Genomic DNA, 17,388 nt, shown 5'->3' on the forward strand with positions numbered 1-17,388 from the left:
GCTTAAACTCCTTCTACATGTGGGGTGGCTTTTTAAACTCTGTCTATCCAAACATATTTATTCAGAGCGATGGGAAGCGGGGGGCAGCCGCTTTTCTTTTGGTTTAAGGCAGGCAGGGAGCCCCCCCCGCCTCACATGTCGGGCTGCTTTTCTTAAGTGCAATCATCTATAATTGAGCAAAAAAAAAAAAAAGCCAAAGCCATCCGTGGCAATGTGTGTGTGAGAAGGTGCATCCCGAAGCGGGGTTTAGTTCCAATCGATCTTAGGGGGGGGAAATATTGCCTATGGGCCAAAAATAAGGAGCGGCTATGTCTTTCTCCCAGTTCGGATACCCCTACAGCACCACTTCGCAGGTAAGGCGAGTGAGCAGCACTCACTTTTGTTCAGATTCCGCTGCTGCCGTCCAGATGTCTGTTCCCCCTCCCTTTTTTTCCTCCCTTTCCCTTACTTGGAGTCCTTTTTTTTTTTTTTTAAAGGGCACATCTGGAGCCTTTCTTTAAAAAATGTGCGTGTGTGTTTATGTCTCGTTCGTGTTGTGTTAGGCTTAAACAAATAGATCGCACTTCGCACAGCGAAAGGCGTTTGGGAAACCGGTGCTTCCTGCCCCCGCTCCCCTTCCACCGCTCACTCGGAAGCGCAACAAACAAACACACTCGCGGTCGGTCCGTCCCTCCGCGCCGCGCTCCCCGGCCGCCGCTCCCCGCGGAGCCGCCGTCGGACCCCGCGCCCCGGGGCGCCCCGCACCGCCGGCCCCTGCGCCGCGCCCCGGCTCGGGTGGGACGGTTCGGGAGCCGCGAGCGCGGCGAGGTGCGTGTGCCTCCCCCGTTCGGGAAGTTCGCCGTCCCTTTCAACTTCTCGAAATCGAGTGCCTTCGATTGCGTTAGCTGACATATTTACCGCTTTGTCTATTGTCGAATTAACTGTAATCGCGACTTCTTGCCTAGAAATCGATGCAAACGGACCGAGGGGGGGCGGGCAGAGGGGAGCCGCGCGGATCTTTTGCCATTTTCGAGAGCTCCCGTTCCCTCCGAGTTCCGCCCGCTCCGCTCCGCGCGTCCCCGCTCCCCCGCGCCCGGAGCTCCCCCGCCCCCGCCCGCCCCCGCCGCTCCGGGGCTGCCCCGCGGCCGCTCAGCGCGCCCCGTCTCTCCGCCGCAGTTCCTGGTGCCCGGCAGCCCCGGCGCGTCCTGCTGCGAGCCCGCTCCCCGCTCCGGCCCGGATGCGTCCTCGGCGCCGGCCGCCGCCTCGCTGTGCTGCGCCCCGTACGAGAGCCGGCTGCTGGCGCCCGGCCGCGCCGAGCTCAATGCGGCGCTGGGCATGTACGGAGCCCCGTACGCCGCCGGCCAGGGCTACGGCAACTACCTGCCCTACAGCGCCGAGCCCGCCGCCATCTACACCGCGCTGGTGAGTGAGGGACCGAGGGAGCGCCCGACGGCCGCGGCGGTGCGGCTCAGCCCTGCGGGGCCGTCGAGGGCCGGGGACGGGGCCGGGGTCGGGGTCCCACCGCTGCCCGCTTGCCTTGCAGAACCCCCAGTATGAGATCAAGGAGGGCGCCGGCACTCTGCACTCGGGGATCGCGCAGCCCGCCGCTTACTACTCGTACGAGCACTCCCTGGGGCAGTACCAGTACGACAGGTAACCGCGCCGCCGGAGCGCCCGGGGAGGCGGCCGGGAAGCTGGGCGGGCAGGGCCGGGGTCGGGTCGGGCACCCCTCACGCCGCTCCCGCAGGTACGGGCCGGTGGATTTCACCGCTTCGGCCCGGCGCAAGAATGCCACGCGGGAGACGACGAGCACCCTGAAGACGTGGCTGTACGAGCACCGCAAGAACCCGTACCCCACCAAGGGCGAGAAGATCATGCTGGCCATCATCACCAAGATGACCCTCACCCAGGTCTCCACCTGGTTCGCCAACGCGCGGCGGCGGCTCAAGAAGGAGAACAAGATGACCTGGTCTCCCAAGAACAAAGCGGGAGAAGAGAGGAAGGAGGACGGCACGCGGCACGACGGGGAGTACGGCGCGGGGAGCGACGGCCGAGGTAGGGCAGGGCGGGACAGGACGGGTCGGGCGGCGCGGAGAGTCCCCGGGCCCCGCACCTGCCCTGAAGACCCGCCGCCCCCTCCCGCTGTGTGTCGAGCAGAGCGGAAGAGCTGCAAGGAGGACAAGGAGCTGCGACTCAGCGACCTGGACGACCTGGAGGAGGAGGACGAGGAGGACGAGGACGAGGAGGAGGCGGGGAGGGCGGCGAACGGCAGACCCGGCTCTCTGCAGGAAGCCCCTGGCCCCGCCGCGGCTCTGCCCGGGGCCCCGCGGAGCGCCTGCAGCGTGCCCGGGCCGTGCCGCGCCTTCCCCTGCTCACGGGCCCCCGCCGCGGCTCCGGCCCCCGCCCTCGCCCCGCCGCCGCCCTACGCGCCCCCGGAGAAGCCGCGCATCTGGTCGCTGGCGCGCACGGCCGGGGCCAACGCGACGCGCAGAGGCAGCCCCGAGGGTCGCGGCACGGAGGAGGGCGGCGGGACGGCGGCGGAGCTGCCCCCGGCCCCCGAGGCCCCGTTCCGGAGCTCCGCCTTCAGCCCCCAACCCGTCCCGCGGAGCTGCGCGTCCCACCGCGGCCTGGGGCAGCCGTGCCAGTACGCGGCGGGCGAAGGTACCCGCGCCGGCGGGGCAGCGGGGGGGACGGGGCGGACGGGGCTGCCGCCTCCGGCGCGCTCGCGGCCCTGAATAGTGCCCGGCGCCCCGGGGAGCGGCGGGGCCGGGTCAGGCAGAGCCCCCGCGAGCTGCGTGTGTCTGTGCAGGCTTCGGGCGGGGCGGCGGGGGCGGCCCGGGAGGCGCCGAGCCGGGCGGGACGTGCCTGGAGCGGCTGCGGACGGCCTTCAGGCCGGTGCTGAGGAGGTGAGGTAGGTGAGGGGTCGCCCGCTCCGCCCCGCTCCTGGCGCTGCCCCAGCCGGGACGGGCACGTCCCGGGGCTGCTCGTCCCGGGGGTGCTCGTCCTGGGGCTGCTCGTCCCGGGCCGCTCACTCCGCCTTTCCCCCTCCCCTCACTCCCGCAGGGCCGCCTGCCCCTTCCTGAGCGCCGGCGGCGGGGCTCGGGCTGCAGCCAGGCTCTCGCCCTGAAGCAGGAGGCGGTGCTGCCCAGCGCCGAGGCCCCCGGCCCGGGCACGGCGGGCACCGCTGCTCGCAGGGCGGGCGGAGCGGCCCCGGCCGCGCTGCCGCTCGTTAAATAGCCGCGATTGATGTCTTTACCAAAACCGAGACTCAGTTTTTTCTCCCGTTTCCCCACGTCGTGCTTTTGTTGTTATTTCCCCCCCAAACCCGCTGGTTCCATCGCTCGAAGCGGCGGTGCACGACGCGCAGACCCCGGCAGCACCGCCCCGGCCGCGCCGTGACCCCGCGGCACTCAGCGCTGCCCCGGGCGGGGACGGGGGCGGCGGTGGTCGGGCGTCCTCGGTGGGTCCGGGCCGCCGCCTCCGCCCCGGGCAGCGCTGCTCTCCGCGGGACAGCCGAGAAAAGGGAAACTGCATCTCTGCATTCTTTCTGTTTAATTAAAAGTGTCATCAAACACTTTGTGTTCGGACTAATAAACCAAGCAGGGATGAGGAAAGAATGTTTCTTTGTTCCTGTTTCTAGAAGCAGTGGCAATAATTTAAATTAATAACTGCGGTAATTAAGAGGTCATCTATAGATCAAGCCGATACCTGCCATTTCCAAGTTCACCGGGGTCAGCATTTACATTAAGTCATTTGTGGTCAATAGAGTCCAATGAATTCTGCCTTAATAAATCAGGGAAATCAATCCTGAATATCGAGTACACTTCTCTATGTTTACCCAAGGTACCGAAGGCAGCGGAGGGAACTCCTGGGGGTGCGGCCGTGGGGACCGGGAAAGCGGAGGGGCGGCAGGACCGGGCCGAGGCGGGGTGGGAGCGCGGGACTCTGCGGTCCCGGGGCGGCCCCGAGCGGCGCGGTAGCAGCGCGCTGTGCCGCAGTGACCCGCAGCTTAGGGTAGGAGAAATTAAGCTGCGAAAAGATAAACATTGTTTCAAGTGGGATTTGAAGGATTAGGGCCTGTAATAAAGAGCATTAGGCCCTTTCGGATGGTTCTCGCAAGACGACTTGGCCGCTCTTCCCGTGCCACCGGCGGGGACGGGTGCCGCCTCGAGGAACGCAGCACGGGGTCCCCACGCGGCTCCATCCCGGCGGCTCCGGAGGGGCTCTGCGGGGATGGAATGCCCGGAGCCGCCCGCGGGAGGCGAAGCCCCGGAACCCTCCCGGCAGCGCCCCGAGGGGCGGTGGGGGCTCGGCGGGGCCGGGAAGCTTTGGGATGCCTCTAAGGCGGGCACGAAGGTTACCCTCCGGGAGCCTTAAGATTTGTGTTTTTTATTACTTTGCCTCCCTTTTTATTAAAGGTCAAGCGAGCGAGATGCAGATTATCCCGCCCGCCCGCCCAGGACTCCTCCGCAATCTGTCACGCCGGCAAGATATGTATCGCAAATCTCTCCAAATATAATCTCCCGGAATCATATTCCGAATACTGTTTTGATTAAAAACCAGAGCGCGGATTGACGGAGAACAAATACCGGGAGCGGAGCACGGAGTGGGGGAACGGGCTCCGCGGGTTCCAGAGGAGCGCACCGTCCCGGTGCCGTAAGGCCCGCAACAACCGCCCGGAGCGAAGAGCAGACGCTGCCGGCATCCCCCCGGCCGCTCCCAGTGCCGCCGGCCCGGTCCGGCCGAGGCGGCGGGGGTCGCGCACACTCCGCTGCGCCCGCTCAAAGGCCGCGCCGCGCTCGCTAATGAACTTTTCTCCGAGACAATTAGGGGCTCGGCGGGGCGGGGGGCGATGAAAGGCCGCCTTTGTGCGGTCGAGACGGCGCGGCTCGGCCCGGCCCCCCCCGGGCTTCCTGCGGCCCCGCGGTGACCCGCCCTGCGGCACGGCCCGGCGGCTCTACCCGGGCGGCCCCTGCGGGCTGCAGCCCTGCAGATGGGGGCCGCTGTCCCGCTCCTCCAGCCCGTGGGCTCGTTACGAGGTGGCCGCCGGGTGGGAGAAAGCTGCAAAAAGGGCTCCGGGGAGGCGTGAACGAGGGCCCGAACTCTGCGGCTGGGTGGGAAGGAGGTGGGGGGAGAGCTGGAGAAGAGTGTAATTCCCCACCGCTTTCCCCAAGTCTCCCACGCTGCCCTCAGGCACCTGCTCGCTGTGCTTCCATCCCTGCCGTACCAGCACGAACGCTCCTGTCCTCGGGGTCATGACACGGCCCTGGGCACAAGGCACCGCAGGGCTCAGTGCCTCCTGGCCTCATGCTTCCCCTTGCAGGAGGGAGGGAAAGGAAACCTTCCCTCACTCCTGCACCCCACACCAGGACAGCAGCTGTGACAAGGAGCGGGATGTCAGCCCTTGCCCTGCCTGGCGCCCTGCTGTCCTCCCCCAGAGGGACGGAGCTGCCCAGGGCAGCAGGGACAATTCTGCCATCCTGTCTCACAGAATGGAGGAACCCGGCTCTGGGAGATCCCTCCTCGGAGGAGCAAAAGTTGTACAACTACGTGAATATTGAGGTAATGAAGCAATGGACTGCAGCGAGTGGTTCAACACAATCTCAAAGGCAGCATGAGCAGCTCTTGGGCCAAGTGCCATTTCTGGCCCAGAGCATCTGCTGCGGAAAGGCCCTGTATAAGGCACTGTATTACTTGCAGCTTTTTTTCTTTCTATATATATGCTTGTTTGTTTTTTTTTACCTAACGTTTATCTGAAAATAAATTGCAGGCCAGAACAGGTGGATAACGTTCTGGAATGATTTAATGATTTATTTAATCTGGATTCTCTTTCAATCTACTTAGCAGGATGAATACTTTTTTTAGCCCGAATCCAAAAGCTGGGTTTTTCATCTAAAGAAGAGAAAATACCCCAACAGAGCTCTGCTGCACCAAGGTGTGCTCCCCAGAGCTGCCTGCAGCACATCGCTCATTCTGGGGCTGCTGAGAGCCCCGGGAAAACCAGAAGATTTTCTTCCTTGCCATCTGCATAGTGCTTTGGATGGTATCTGCTCTCCTATATGCAGTGTCTGGGCAATAAGACAGCTGATCTGTGCCTTCAATATGAATATAGGTAGCTTTCAGCCTGCAAAGACAGCTGCTCTCCAGGTCTCCCTCTCCATAGGGCAGCCTGGGGCATCAGTGACCAGAGAGCAAGTGCTGCAGCACTTCACAGTCACTTTGCAATCACAAAGGCAGTGTTTCCCATCCCCATGCCCTTGGTAGGGCCTGGGAGCCTGGCCAGGCTGAGGGACTTCCAGCCCCTGCCTTGCTGGGGACAGCACAGTCACCTGCCAGGTGCTTGGCTGCAGTGTCCATGTGGAACAGCAGCGTGAAGAACGGGAGTTGAGTCATGCTTAACCCCAAGCATAATGCTGCAGCCACAAGCCCTTGCCTGGCTTGGACAACCAAGTGGATTCTCTACTTTAAAGGCACACATCATCCACATAAAACACCTCCAAGATGCCCTCCATAGCTAGTTTCTTAATGGAACATCTTAAATATATCCACTAGCCATCAAACAAGCAGTGCTGGAGCTCCCTGCTCCACAGCTGATCCCACTGCTGCTCATTATGGGTAACAGAAAAATATCACCTCCACATCTCTGTGTCTTCCCTGTATGAACCACGAGAGGCACCGGACAGTGACAGGTAGGTAAAAGTTCACACAGACCAGGATAAGGTAATGTCTATAAAGAGAAATAATTTCTCAAAGCAAATACCAAATGATAGATTCATTATTTTTTTCTTTAAATCAGACACATATATGCTAAATATTCCTGAGAGCCATCAGCACTCACAGTACTCCAGGTAAAGCAGTTCTGGCTGCCTTAGCTGGGAGGAGGCAGCTTCTGCAGCAGGACTTGAAATGTCCCATTCCTCAGCACCTGCCAGAGGGAGCTGATGCATTCCTGTTTCCCCCACATCATGCCCTCGCTGGGGCATCTCACAGAGGCAACTGTATTTGGGGCCCATCTGCCTATCAAGGGTTACAATTTACCTGTAGAAAAATCAATTGCCAGTAAAACTCCCTGAGTATCCTGTGGAATACAGAAATGTAACATATATTACTCTTCTCCCTGAACTTTCCCATAAAATATTGGCTTACTCAGTATTCCGTGGCAGGAAATTAATAAGACTTGTCCTAGTTCCTCTCAATTGCAGTGATAATATAACCTCACTTTCTCTTCACACACATTTACAATTGGAGCTACAAATGTAATACGTGGTGTTCCATAAATGAATCAGATGTAATTACAGTGTAAGAATGTGGTCGTAGGGGTGATTGTATTTGGAGCCCAACTCCAAAAGTTAATAACAGTGACGGTGTTTCTGTCACTCCCTCACCCCAAATCACAGAGCCACAGCGCACTGTGCAGTGCCCCAGGAGGAGCTGACTCCTTCAGCCTTTCACAGCAGAAGATGCTGGGCCCTGGATTTGCTCTCAGAGTGCTCTGGGTTTTGCTTGGTGAAATATGGCAAGGAAATTGCTGCTGTGGAGCTCTGTCTTTTAGCCACCCAGGCCCTGGCATGCCAACGTGTTCACAATGCTCTGCTAGCAGCAGTTCTTAGCCCACACCTTAGGTCACAACTTCACATTGTACAAAGTGGGCAGCAGACCCTGACCTTTCCCTCCAGGGGATGCCCAGAGACATGAGCAGGAGCTCGGGGCTGCAGCTGGCTCACAGCAGGCACTCACACAGCCTGCTCCATGCCAGCCACACCACCTGCAGATGTGTCCCCTGCGCATGGCTTGCTTCCTTGGAGGGAAGGTTGGGCTTTGTGAAGGATATACCTGTTTATTATGTTGATAAATGACACGTTTTCCCTACTTGATTTGTTGGGGACTGAGTGACCTGGATATAAAAATGACTTCATATTGCTGCTTAGCTTTTATTGATGTCTTGTTCAGCTCCCATTTGCATACATGGGAAGCAGAATGCAAGCCCTGCTCCTGAGCAGACTGCAGGGGATTCTTTCCTGAGCACTGATGGGTGTTGCCTGGGTTGAAGTGCTCCCACCTCTGTCCCTGCAGGGTGAGTGCTGCAGTGCTCCCACACCACCAGGTCACAGCCGGGGTTTGTCTCACTGCTGCAAAGGCTGCAGTGTCCTACAGCAGCACTTCACTTTACCATATTTTAAAATTAACAAACAAACACAGAAACAAACAAAGCTGCCAAACGTGAGGACCGTATTTTTGTTGCTTAATTCCAGCAGGAAAAAAACCTCAGTGAATACATTAACAGCAACTTCCCCCACTCCTGTCTGCTCCATGTAAATGAAACTTCTGCCAGAGGGGGCTTGGCCAGGACCAGAACAAAATCTCCAGGGACTCCTTCCCAGAAACCTGATCAGTGCCATAAAGTTCTGGTAACTGATCCCGAATATCCAAATTTAAGCCATTTCAGATCCAGATTCATTCTACTCACCACATCTTTGCAGAAAAATCTGGTGCAGTTAAATGGTAGAGAAAGACAACAGATTCATTTCTATTACACTTCAAGTTGCACTCCGCAATGGTGTTTTAAATCAGTCATACGTGTTACGTATCCATATATTAAATATATAAAATATAGAGACATAGATCTACATTTATCGGGCGGTTCTGAAATGTTACAAGATTATCGTTAGTGTCTTAATAATGCAGTGGGATTCTTCCCTCACGACATCTCTTTCCCTTTTGTTTATGTTTTGGGAGGAAATGTCAGCAGTGCAAAGAAATGGTGCTGCACAAAACCACCACCCCAACAGAGATGCTGCAAAACAACAGAAGAAATGAATACAAGCAGGAGAGAGCTCTGTGCAGGGGTCCCTGGTGGAAGGAAGTGAATGGAGTTTTACACACACACACACACACACACACACACACTCTCCAGGTATGACCCTGCTCTTCCTTTTCAGATGCTCACCTGATTTCAAGACCAAACCAGGATTTAAAGAATGTGAAGAAAAGAAACCCCAAAGTATCATCACCTGGCCCATGGCTGTCACAAGAAGCAGATGCTCAGGGTATCTGATGGTCCTTCCTTGGCTGAAAATAGCTTTAAAGCAGCCCCTCAGTGCCTTTTGGGAAACCAACTGCCCTTAATCCTGAGACACAAACATCTTAAGCTTTCCTTCTTTCTTTCTTTCCTGATCCATCACCCAGGAAGCTGCATGTCTTATCACAGAACACCGGCACTCCACGCCCGTGTGAGTTAAGAAGAGATTACTTTGCAGGGCAAATATTGCAAGCACTTTCCACTTGAACCTGTGCACGCAGTTTGCTGGATGTTTCTGTAAGTGCTGCAGCCATAGCAAATAAACGGCAGGAATATCCGTGGGAAGAGCGGTGCTTAAGCACGTAATGAAAACCCCAATGGAAAGCAAGTTGTGAATGCATACTTTTACCCATTAGCCCTGGAGTCACATTTAGCCATGCAGAGAACAACAACAAAAAGACCTAAATCGATTGTTTACTGCTCGGATGCCCCTCGTTAGGGCAGCAATAACCCGCCTTTCCAGGGATTGGGGCTGATTCTGATCAGTCGTACCAAGTCGTGTCTCAACCCATTTCAAAATGATTAGAGCCCGGTCATATTTTAAGTGTCTATGAAATTATGCAAATGGAATCTGTACCAGAAAATCAGATTGCCAGATAATTGACCATTAATCTTCGATAAAAGTTTAAAAAAATTAAAGCAATCAGAAATCAGCTTAGCATACAGTCTCTCGGGCCTTATTTTGGTCCGGTAAGTCTGAACACTAAGCTGATTTCTGATTGCTTTAAGTTGTAAAAATTGCTTTTTAACCCACGGATATCAATGAGATTGCACCTGGAGTAAGTCGGGCTGCACTTGATCCGCCGTGTGCCTTAATCACAGTATATTTTTGTTAAAACCCAGTATTTGTGTGGATCTGGGGATGCTGATTTGTTCGAGCGCACGATAATCTCCCCTAAGCCCGTCAGGATACAGCAGGTTAATAATGCCGTAAGGAGAATCCAATTTATTCATAAAGCGCAGCGCCTGAACCAAACTGTTCTTTTGTGGCCGCGCTGCTCCCCATTGGCGGCGGCAGACAAAGGGCTGTGCGTGCAGCCAATGGCGCAGGGAGCAACGGCAAGGTCGGCCACGCGGCCGTGAGCCCGGAGCACATGCAGTCCCGGAGCACATGCAGTCCCGCAGCACGGGGCCGCTGCTTGACGCGCTGCTGCCGGCACGGCTGCCCTCGTTAGTGACAGCGCTCCATCAGCGCACCGAGCGCCGCTCGCTGTTTGTCAGGATGTAATGAGCGCATGCTGTCAAACTTTCCTTCCTCTGTGACCAACGAAGTCAAGATAAATCTGGAAGTTAGGCTTGCTTTGTGCAAAAGAAAACCCAATGTTTCCTCCTTGAAGTGTAAACTACTGCAGCCCGTGAGCTCCGAGCCCCACCACCTGTCTGCGCTCCACTGCCCACACCAAGAAACCTCTCTGCACATCTCTGCGGGCCACTCTCTGCTGCCAGGCACAGCACAGCTCCTCCTTTCAGAGCTCCTCTCTGCTGCCCTGCTCAGAACCACAGCAACAGGGGGGCAGGATGGATCACTGCAGGGCAGGCGCTCATCAGGTCCATCCTGCCAGAACATCCCCACTGCTGTGCAGGCCCTTCTGGGATCTCCAGGGAAGGGAAATGCAACAGCAGCCAACGCACAGCTTCAGATTCATCCACATAATACGGGCTTCTGATAAAATTACTGATGAATCACAGTATGGCCTGGGTTGAAAAGGCCCACAGTGCTCATCCAGCTCCAACCCCTGCTGTGTGCAGGGTCACCAACCAGCAGCCCAGGCTGCCCAGAGCCACATCCAGCCTGGCCTTGAATGCCTGCAGGGATGGGGCATCCACAGCCTCCCTGGGCAACCTGTTCAGTGCGCCACCACCCTCTGCATGAGAAACTTCTAGTATCTAACCTAAACTTCCCCTGTCTCACTTTAAAACCATTCCCCCTTGTTCCATCACTGTCCACCCTCATAAACAGCCATTCCCCCTCCTGTTTATATGCTCCCTTCAAGTACTAGAAGGCCACAATGAGGTCTCCCCAGAGCCTTCTCCAAAAGATAATGAAGATAATTAATATACTGAACAGGCTGCTGTGAAGGGGATCCATCATCCATCATGCACCAGAATTCCTAGAAAATAAAGCATTCAGCATGCTTCAGTTCAACTCAAAGCTGCAGCAGTCAGAAGACGAGACCCAAATCTATGCTTTATGTTCCACAGGCGGCCATCCTGAATGCTCTGAGCATTTTCTCCCAGGACAACAGTGACTTTGCTGATGCAATGGAATTTTTGCTAAAACCAGATAGTCAAATCACCTTCATCTCCCCAGGATGCTGCAGTAATGAAGTCTGTCATGAGCTGGTAGGGATCCAAATGCTGTAACTGCTTCCAGGGCTGTGCCCAAGGACAGCAGTGCTCCCGGTCAGCATGGCTGAGCCAGAGAGCTGTTTGTGATTCAAACAATTCCTAAAACAACTGCACTTTTACAGGTGCTCGCCAGAAGCATTTTCTCACATGTGCAACAGAGACTAACATGGAAAATGCTGTCTAACATTGCTGAGACCTCGACACCTTAGCACCGGCAACTGCTGACTTGAAACCACTTCCCACATTCTCACCAACACAGCAGCTCTATTTCGCATCAGCTGGGTTGCTCATTTCCCTTCCTTCGTAGAACAACCTGGGCAATCCTATAGCAGCTGGTCTGTGCATGGAACAAGAGGGGACTCCTTCGACACTGACCTCCCATATGTTCCAATGAATAAAGGAAATATAAACTTGAGCAAAATGAGGTAATTCAATGAAGAACGCAGATCAGAATTGAAGTAGGAGTCAGAAGATCCCTCTGGTCCACCAAGAGCAAAGCACTAATATTCAGTAATGGCAACATCGCCTAACTGAGGCCAAGTGGGCCTCAACCTGCAGGACACAGGGTAATACATTTGGGCAGAAGTAGCCCACAGTATCTTGATTTATGTTTGGAGAAAAGCTTCTCTGCTTCACGAAAATCCTGAGGGACGAGTCACCTTGCTCTGGACAAAGCATGGACCTCATGGGTAGGTCCTACTGACAATATGAAAACCTAGGTTATGAGAACACACAAGCCTTTGCACACAGAGCACAAAAACAAGTCTCCAAATACGTGGTGAAAATAGCCCTCGGTGAGGATGGAAATGTTGCCACAACCACCTGGCCACGTCTATGTATCCTCAGGCATCACCTGGCTAATTCCAGTGCTGGGCTTCAGCTTGCTGAGCACAGCCACATGCCCACCCCACCCTCCTGCACCACAGTTCTCTTTGCAGGCTCTGATGGAGCAGTTCACCATTCTGCTCTTCCAGTTGCTTTAGCAGGGCCAAAAAAAGCCTGTTCTAGAAGTAGTTCCTGCTGATAAAGAGTACAGGATGGCTGAGGGAAGGCTTAAGGCACTTAGAAACACATTTCAGGATGGTCAGGGAGACATTCCTGGATCAGCAATGTGATTTGACCCCAAAGTTTCAAACTTGCAGGATTTTCATAAGGAAGCTGCTTCTTTCCAGGTTTGTTTGCCCATCCCCTGCCTTTGCCAGAGCAAACTCACACGAGCAGCACGGCTTCGATGGAAAGCTTTGTTAGAAGAAGGGCCATAAAGTGAAATTTTACAGGCAGAGGAAAAGGTTCCCTGCATTTACGTAAGCCTGCTTGGCAGCGAGTATGTTAACAGTTGACCGTAAGGGCTTGGAGGGAAACAAGCTGCTGGGATGCTGGCAGGGAAAAGCCGGCTTCATCCCATTCCTGCCGTGCCAAGCTCCTCCGCCCTCTCTCAGAGCAGCGTTTAGACAAATGCCAACATTTTAAAATGAAGTGGCCCCATCATTATTAGTTCATTTGGTATTCATTGTAACAGCATTAATCATAGTGAACCGCGGCAGCTTTATTACACGTGTAATGTGTACTTTCCCTGGATTTCCCTGTAAAGTCTCTGACATTGCTAATGATGTACAGACAATGGGACGTTACAACCGAGCACAACAATAATAAACACGTAACTTAATAAATCATTATTCTGCCCGCAAGTATGTTAAAAAAATAAACTCCTTTTAAAACCAGGGGGAAAAAAAAGCCAACATGCAATAAAGTGACATCAGTGAGTTTGAGGCTTTTGGTTGCAACAAAGAAACAAAACAGCATGCTAATATGACATTTACAAATAATACCTAACCGCAGCCTAATTAACTTATTGTGTGCTTACTAAACTAGCATACATATTATATTAAGGAAAAACACTTATTTGTTCTGTTGCTAAGAAACTTCAGACATTTGCATATTTAACAAATTGTTTGGGTGTTTTTAACCAGAACCCATCACTATTTATAAAAGACAAATTTAAAACATGAGATCAAAGGCACAACATTAATTTTTCTTTTGTCAACTGTCTTTGTTCAGTGGCTCAAAGAAGCAGTTTTATAGCCAGCTGATACATAATGAAACATCTGCTATTATTCTGAATTACAGCAGAACCCACTAATAGTCAGCGGCTTCACTGGGTTCTTCATACAGCAGCCAGCATCCTATGGGGAGCAAACCGGCAGCGCTCACTTGTGGAAGGGGCCTTTGACATCTGGGCATGGTTCTTCTGTGCAGTGCTGGCTATCAGCAGAACCATCACCAGAGGGAAATCTCGCAGCTCTGAGCCTTCCCTGCTGCTCATCACTCCTCTCTCCCGCCTTGCATTACAGCACTATCCCTGCCCTCAGCCATTCTAGTAGAGAAAATGGGGTTTCAGTTTCCAAGGAGCTCTACTTCTCACTAACTCCTGAACACTGGGAGCTCAGCTGCACTTCTCCACCACTTGGCACCTTACATGGAAGGATACATTTTCCTGCATAAAAACTTACAGAATCTGTATTAGTACGAAAACAACAACTAAGTACTCATTGACTCTGCAGCAGCCTATGACTTTCCCTGTCAATAATCCACTTAATCAGACTTTGAGCACAGGACATATATTTCACAGAGCTCATAAGTATACACCCCCTAAATTGACCACAGTGGCACCTTTATAACATCCCATCTCGGGTGGCTCTGCCTATTTTGCCAGGATTCCAATCTTCTGCAGAGATCTGATTTTATTTCAGCCTTCTCTGCAGCTCCACCCAGCCGCAGTCCATCCAGAGCACCAGCACAGGAGGAGGTTTGCTAGGGGCAGTGGCTGGGTACGAGCACTCAGCCTCACCACATTCCTGTCGGCCTCCTGGAGTGCAGCCAGCTCTGCACGTGCTTCTGTTAACATCACTGCTTCAGTTAGAGGTGGAAAGCCTAAAAATATGGCTCTGTGTTTCCTACTATAAAGGAGCTTTAGGGTATTTTTACTTGCTCTCCTGCCCTTACAATGATCCGAATCCACCTGCACAACTTTGCAGCTCCTTAGGACACGCACAGCGAAACCCTGTTGTGAAAGCTGCGTGGCTGTGCGTGCTGCTTGGGCAACATGAGGGACAGCTGTCACCCAGAGTTCTCATCAACTATTTACAGCACCCAGTCTCATGCATGATCTTGTGCCAGCTAAGCTGTATCTCTCTTGCAAGCCTCTAATTACTACAGACTAATTGGTATTAGCCTACAGGCCCCGTTATCAGAGACGTTGTGCAGTTCCTCCTGCAGACTCAGGTGAGTACAACACCACAGCTGCAGCTGGAGGAGCTCGGAAATGGGATCTGCCCATGACAGAAGCACAGCTTATTGCTTCTCAGGACAGGAATGGGATGACAAGCTGGATTTAATCAACTTCCAGTGAAGCCCCAAATCAAACATCCCTAAATACATCTACCAAATACTCAGGCCATTTCATCCTAACAAAACGCAGCACCCAGCAGAGAAAATCCCATGGAGAACAACATAAATTCTGGGGTCAAATTCAGGCAGCAATACTGGGATGCTCCTTGTCAACTCAGTGCTTAAGCAAAAAGTGCTCTGGGTCTGCTCCTCCATCAAGAACAAGAAGAAAAATGCATTAGAAACCCCAAGAGTGGGACTGGGGCTGCTGTCCCACAGCTCTGCACACACAGCAGCACAGCTGGACTCAACTCTCTGCTGCCCAACCTAAAGCCATCTGGGGACTCATTTACCCCCTCAGTGTAAGCAATCCATTTTGAAGAGGGGCTGCATCATGGGGCAGCATGAGGCCTTTCCTACAAGTCTGCCTCTTTCCTAGAACCAGCTGAACCCAGGCCCACACTGAGCACTGCCAGAGCATCATACAGTGCTGTTTGGACCTCCTCATCCTGGGGTCCTGGGTCACCAGACTCCTTCCAGCACAGGAGGGCAATGTTTACAGCAGCCCACACAATGAAGTGAGGGTGCTTTATATAGCAAACACAGGAGAAGACTGAAATGGAAAAAAAATTCCCTTGGGATACTGAGAAGGAAGGTGAAAAGCAGCTATCAGGAAATAGAGTTGAGAGCTGCAGGAGAATCCCTGGGCAATTTTGCAGGGGTCCCCTTTGCTGTAGGCAGCTGCCACCAGCACAACAGATGACAGGTGGGCACTGCTGTCAGTGATGTCCCGTCCCTCAGGCTGTAGGGCAGGTGGGCACATTTCCTCCGTGCCCTGATTCCTGCAGATAGAGATTAACCTCGTGCACGTATGAGCAGCCCCACATCCCAGCCACATCTCCTGGCAGGACATTTTGGTTTAAAATCCCTCCTGACAAGCTTCCTGCAGCTCTCCATCAACACAGGAAGGTAATAAGAGTAGAGTCAGACGACATTAAAAATGGATATTCTGGAAAATAGTGGGTCATATATAAGGCACAGCGAGTGTTTCTGCTCATCTATCATTACTATACGTAAACAAGACACTGCATTTTTATTGCAATTGGGAAAATTCATTTTCATAGCACGCACAAAGAATTCAAGATTCCTGAGCTGCTTCTCCTCTTCCCACAGTAGCCATAATGTGGCCAAGTTCCTCAAATGTCCTGGGGTTTGGGGTTTTGGTTTTTCACTATGAGCAGCTTCCAAATATCCTTTACTCAAGCTTACTGCCAACATTTACAATCTAAATGGTGTTGTTTTGTTGTTGCTGTGCAGATAAAACCATGTGACAAACCCCCGAGTCTCACAAGTTCACCTGTATCTTAGTGCCCAATTTTGCTTGCATGCTCATGCACACACAGCTTGGAAACTTGTGTGTTTGTCAGGACAACACGATGGACTGTTTGTAGGTGGGAGCAGCAGGGCATCAAAGCAACAAAGCCAAGTCCATGAAAAATCTTGAATATTTGAGAACAAGAGATGCTGCTGATCAGTCAACCCTTATCTCCTTATAATAGCCCTTCCCTGTTTTTATTCATGCAGTTTGTGATGCTCAGGTTTGCTGAAGCTTTGCATTAACATGGAAATAAATATAACCTTATATTAAATCAATATGCTGAGAGGTTATTCAATCATTCCCTTTGGTAATATCATCCGTACTGGGCCTAAAGAGCTACCAGCCAAGAGAACTGTGCTTCTTGTTTGGAAATGAAGAGCCATGCTGCACATCTAGAAACATTCACAATGAAACCTTCATTATAGAGACATACATCTCACCATCCATCATCTCCAAGCATGCAAGCCTGGAAGCAAAAACCTGTCTGCGCTTAACCTGACATGGGTATGGCATTCCCATCTTATATTTGCTCACACATCTGAGAAGAGCCAGGTGAACACAAGAACATCAGGTTGTCTCCAGCCCCTGGGAGCACCCCTCTAATGATGGCTGAGCCAGGCACATTTGTTCCCCACTGCACCGAGGGCTCTGCTGCCCACTCCAAGCAGCATGGCGTCGCTGCACTCCCCTTGCACACTGACCACAGGGTTGTTTATTTCCTTTATCTATTTATTTTGAACGTATTTCCCCAATTGTGTTGCTCATTTATTTCTCTGTGGTTTCCTGGAGCCCTTCTGACAAAGCCACATATTCTGTTCCTGTCCCGCATGGCACTGGAGGGCACTACAGAACACATGAAATTTGTTTCTAATTTTACATCCGCCAACAAGCATTCCTGGGTTACGAATAACTGGTAGGGCCGATCCCGCTAACGCCACAAGACAAACAAAACCCAAAGGAAATCAAAAGGACTAAAATACAGCACAAATATTTTTGCACTTCTTTTAGCTTGTGAAACTTTTCCTTCTTCCCCTCCTCCCACATTTTATCCAAGTTAAGCTTTCCGGTATTACATATTTATCTGCTTATATTTAGAAACAAATAATTACACAGCAAGAAAACGAGATGGAACAATTCTGCTTTTCCTCTTCTGCAAGCCTCAGATGTAAAGGTGGAAACACCTTCAGCCCAAAGCCAGCACAGGACAACTCCCTCC

General features: G+C 53.1%; 1 protein-coding gene across 1 annotated transcript; it reads left to right on the plus strand.

Annotated features, from left to right (window-relative positions):
* The first annotated feature begins 282 nt into the window (after positions 1-282).
* IRX6 (iroquois homeobox 6) lies at positions 283-3,599 on the plus strand. The gene is made up of 7 exons (XM_072346672.1): positions 283-353; positions 1,156-1,401; positions 1,523-1,632; positions 1,727-2,034; positions 2,137-2,640; positions 2,789-2,885; positions 3,043-3,599. The coding sequence occupies exons 1-7, from the start codon at positions 309-311 to the stop codon at positions 3,104-3,106; spliced, it is 1,374 nt and encodes a 457-aa protein (XP_072202773.1). The 5' UTR covers positions 283-308; the 3' UTR covers positions 3,107-3,599.
* The last annotated feature ends 13,789 nt before the right edge of the window (positions 3,600-17,388 follow it).

Source organism: Excalfactoria chinensis, chromosome 11 (genome assembly GCF_039878825.1).
Source record: "Excalfactoria chinensis isolate bCotChi1 chromosome 11, bCotChi1.hap2, whole genome shotgun sequence".
NCBI classification, from domain to species: Eukaryota; Metazoa; Chordata; class Aves; order Galliformes; family Phasianidae; genus Excalfactoria; species Excalfactoria chinensis.

Excerpts from the sequence above, each read along its gene's own strand:
- IRX6 (XM_072346672.1), top strand. The coding sequence starts at position 309 with ATGTCTTTCTCCCAGTTCGGATACCCCTACAGCACCACTTCGCAG. Across the intron at positions 1,402-1,522 it reads CCGCCATCTACACCGCGCTG|AACCCCCAGTATGAGATCAA; the intron begins GTGAGTGAGGGA and ends CTTGCCTTGCAG. Across the intron at positions 1,633-1,726 it reads GGGCAGTACCAGTACGACAG|GTACGGGCCGGTGGATTTCA; the intron begins GTAACCGCGCCG and ends CCGCTCCCGCAG.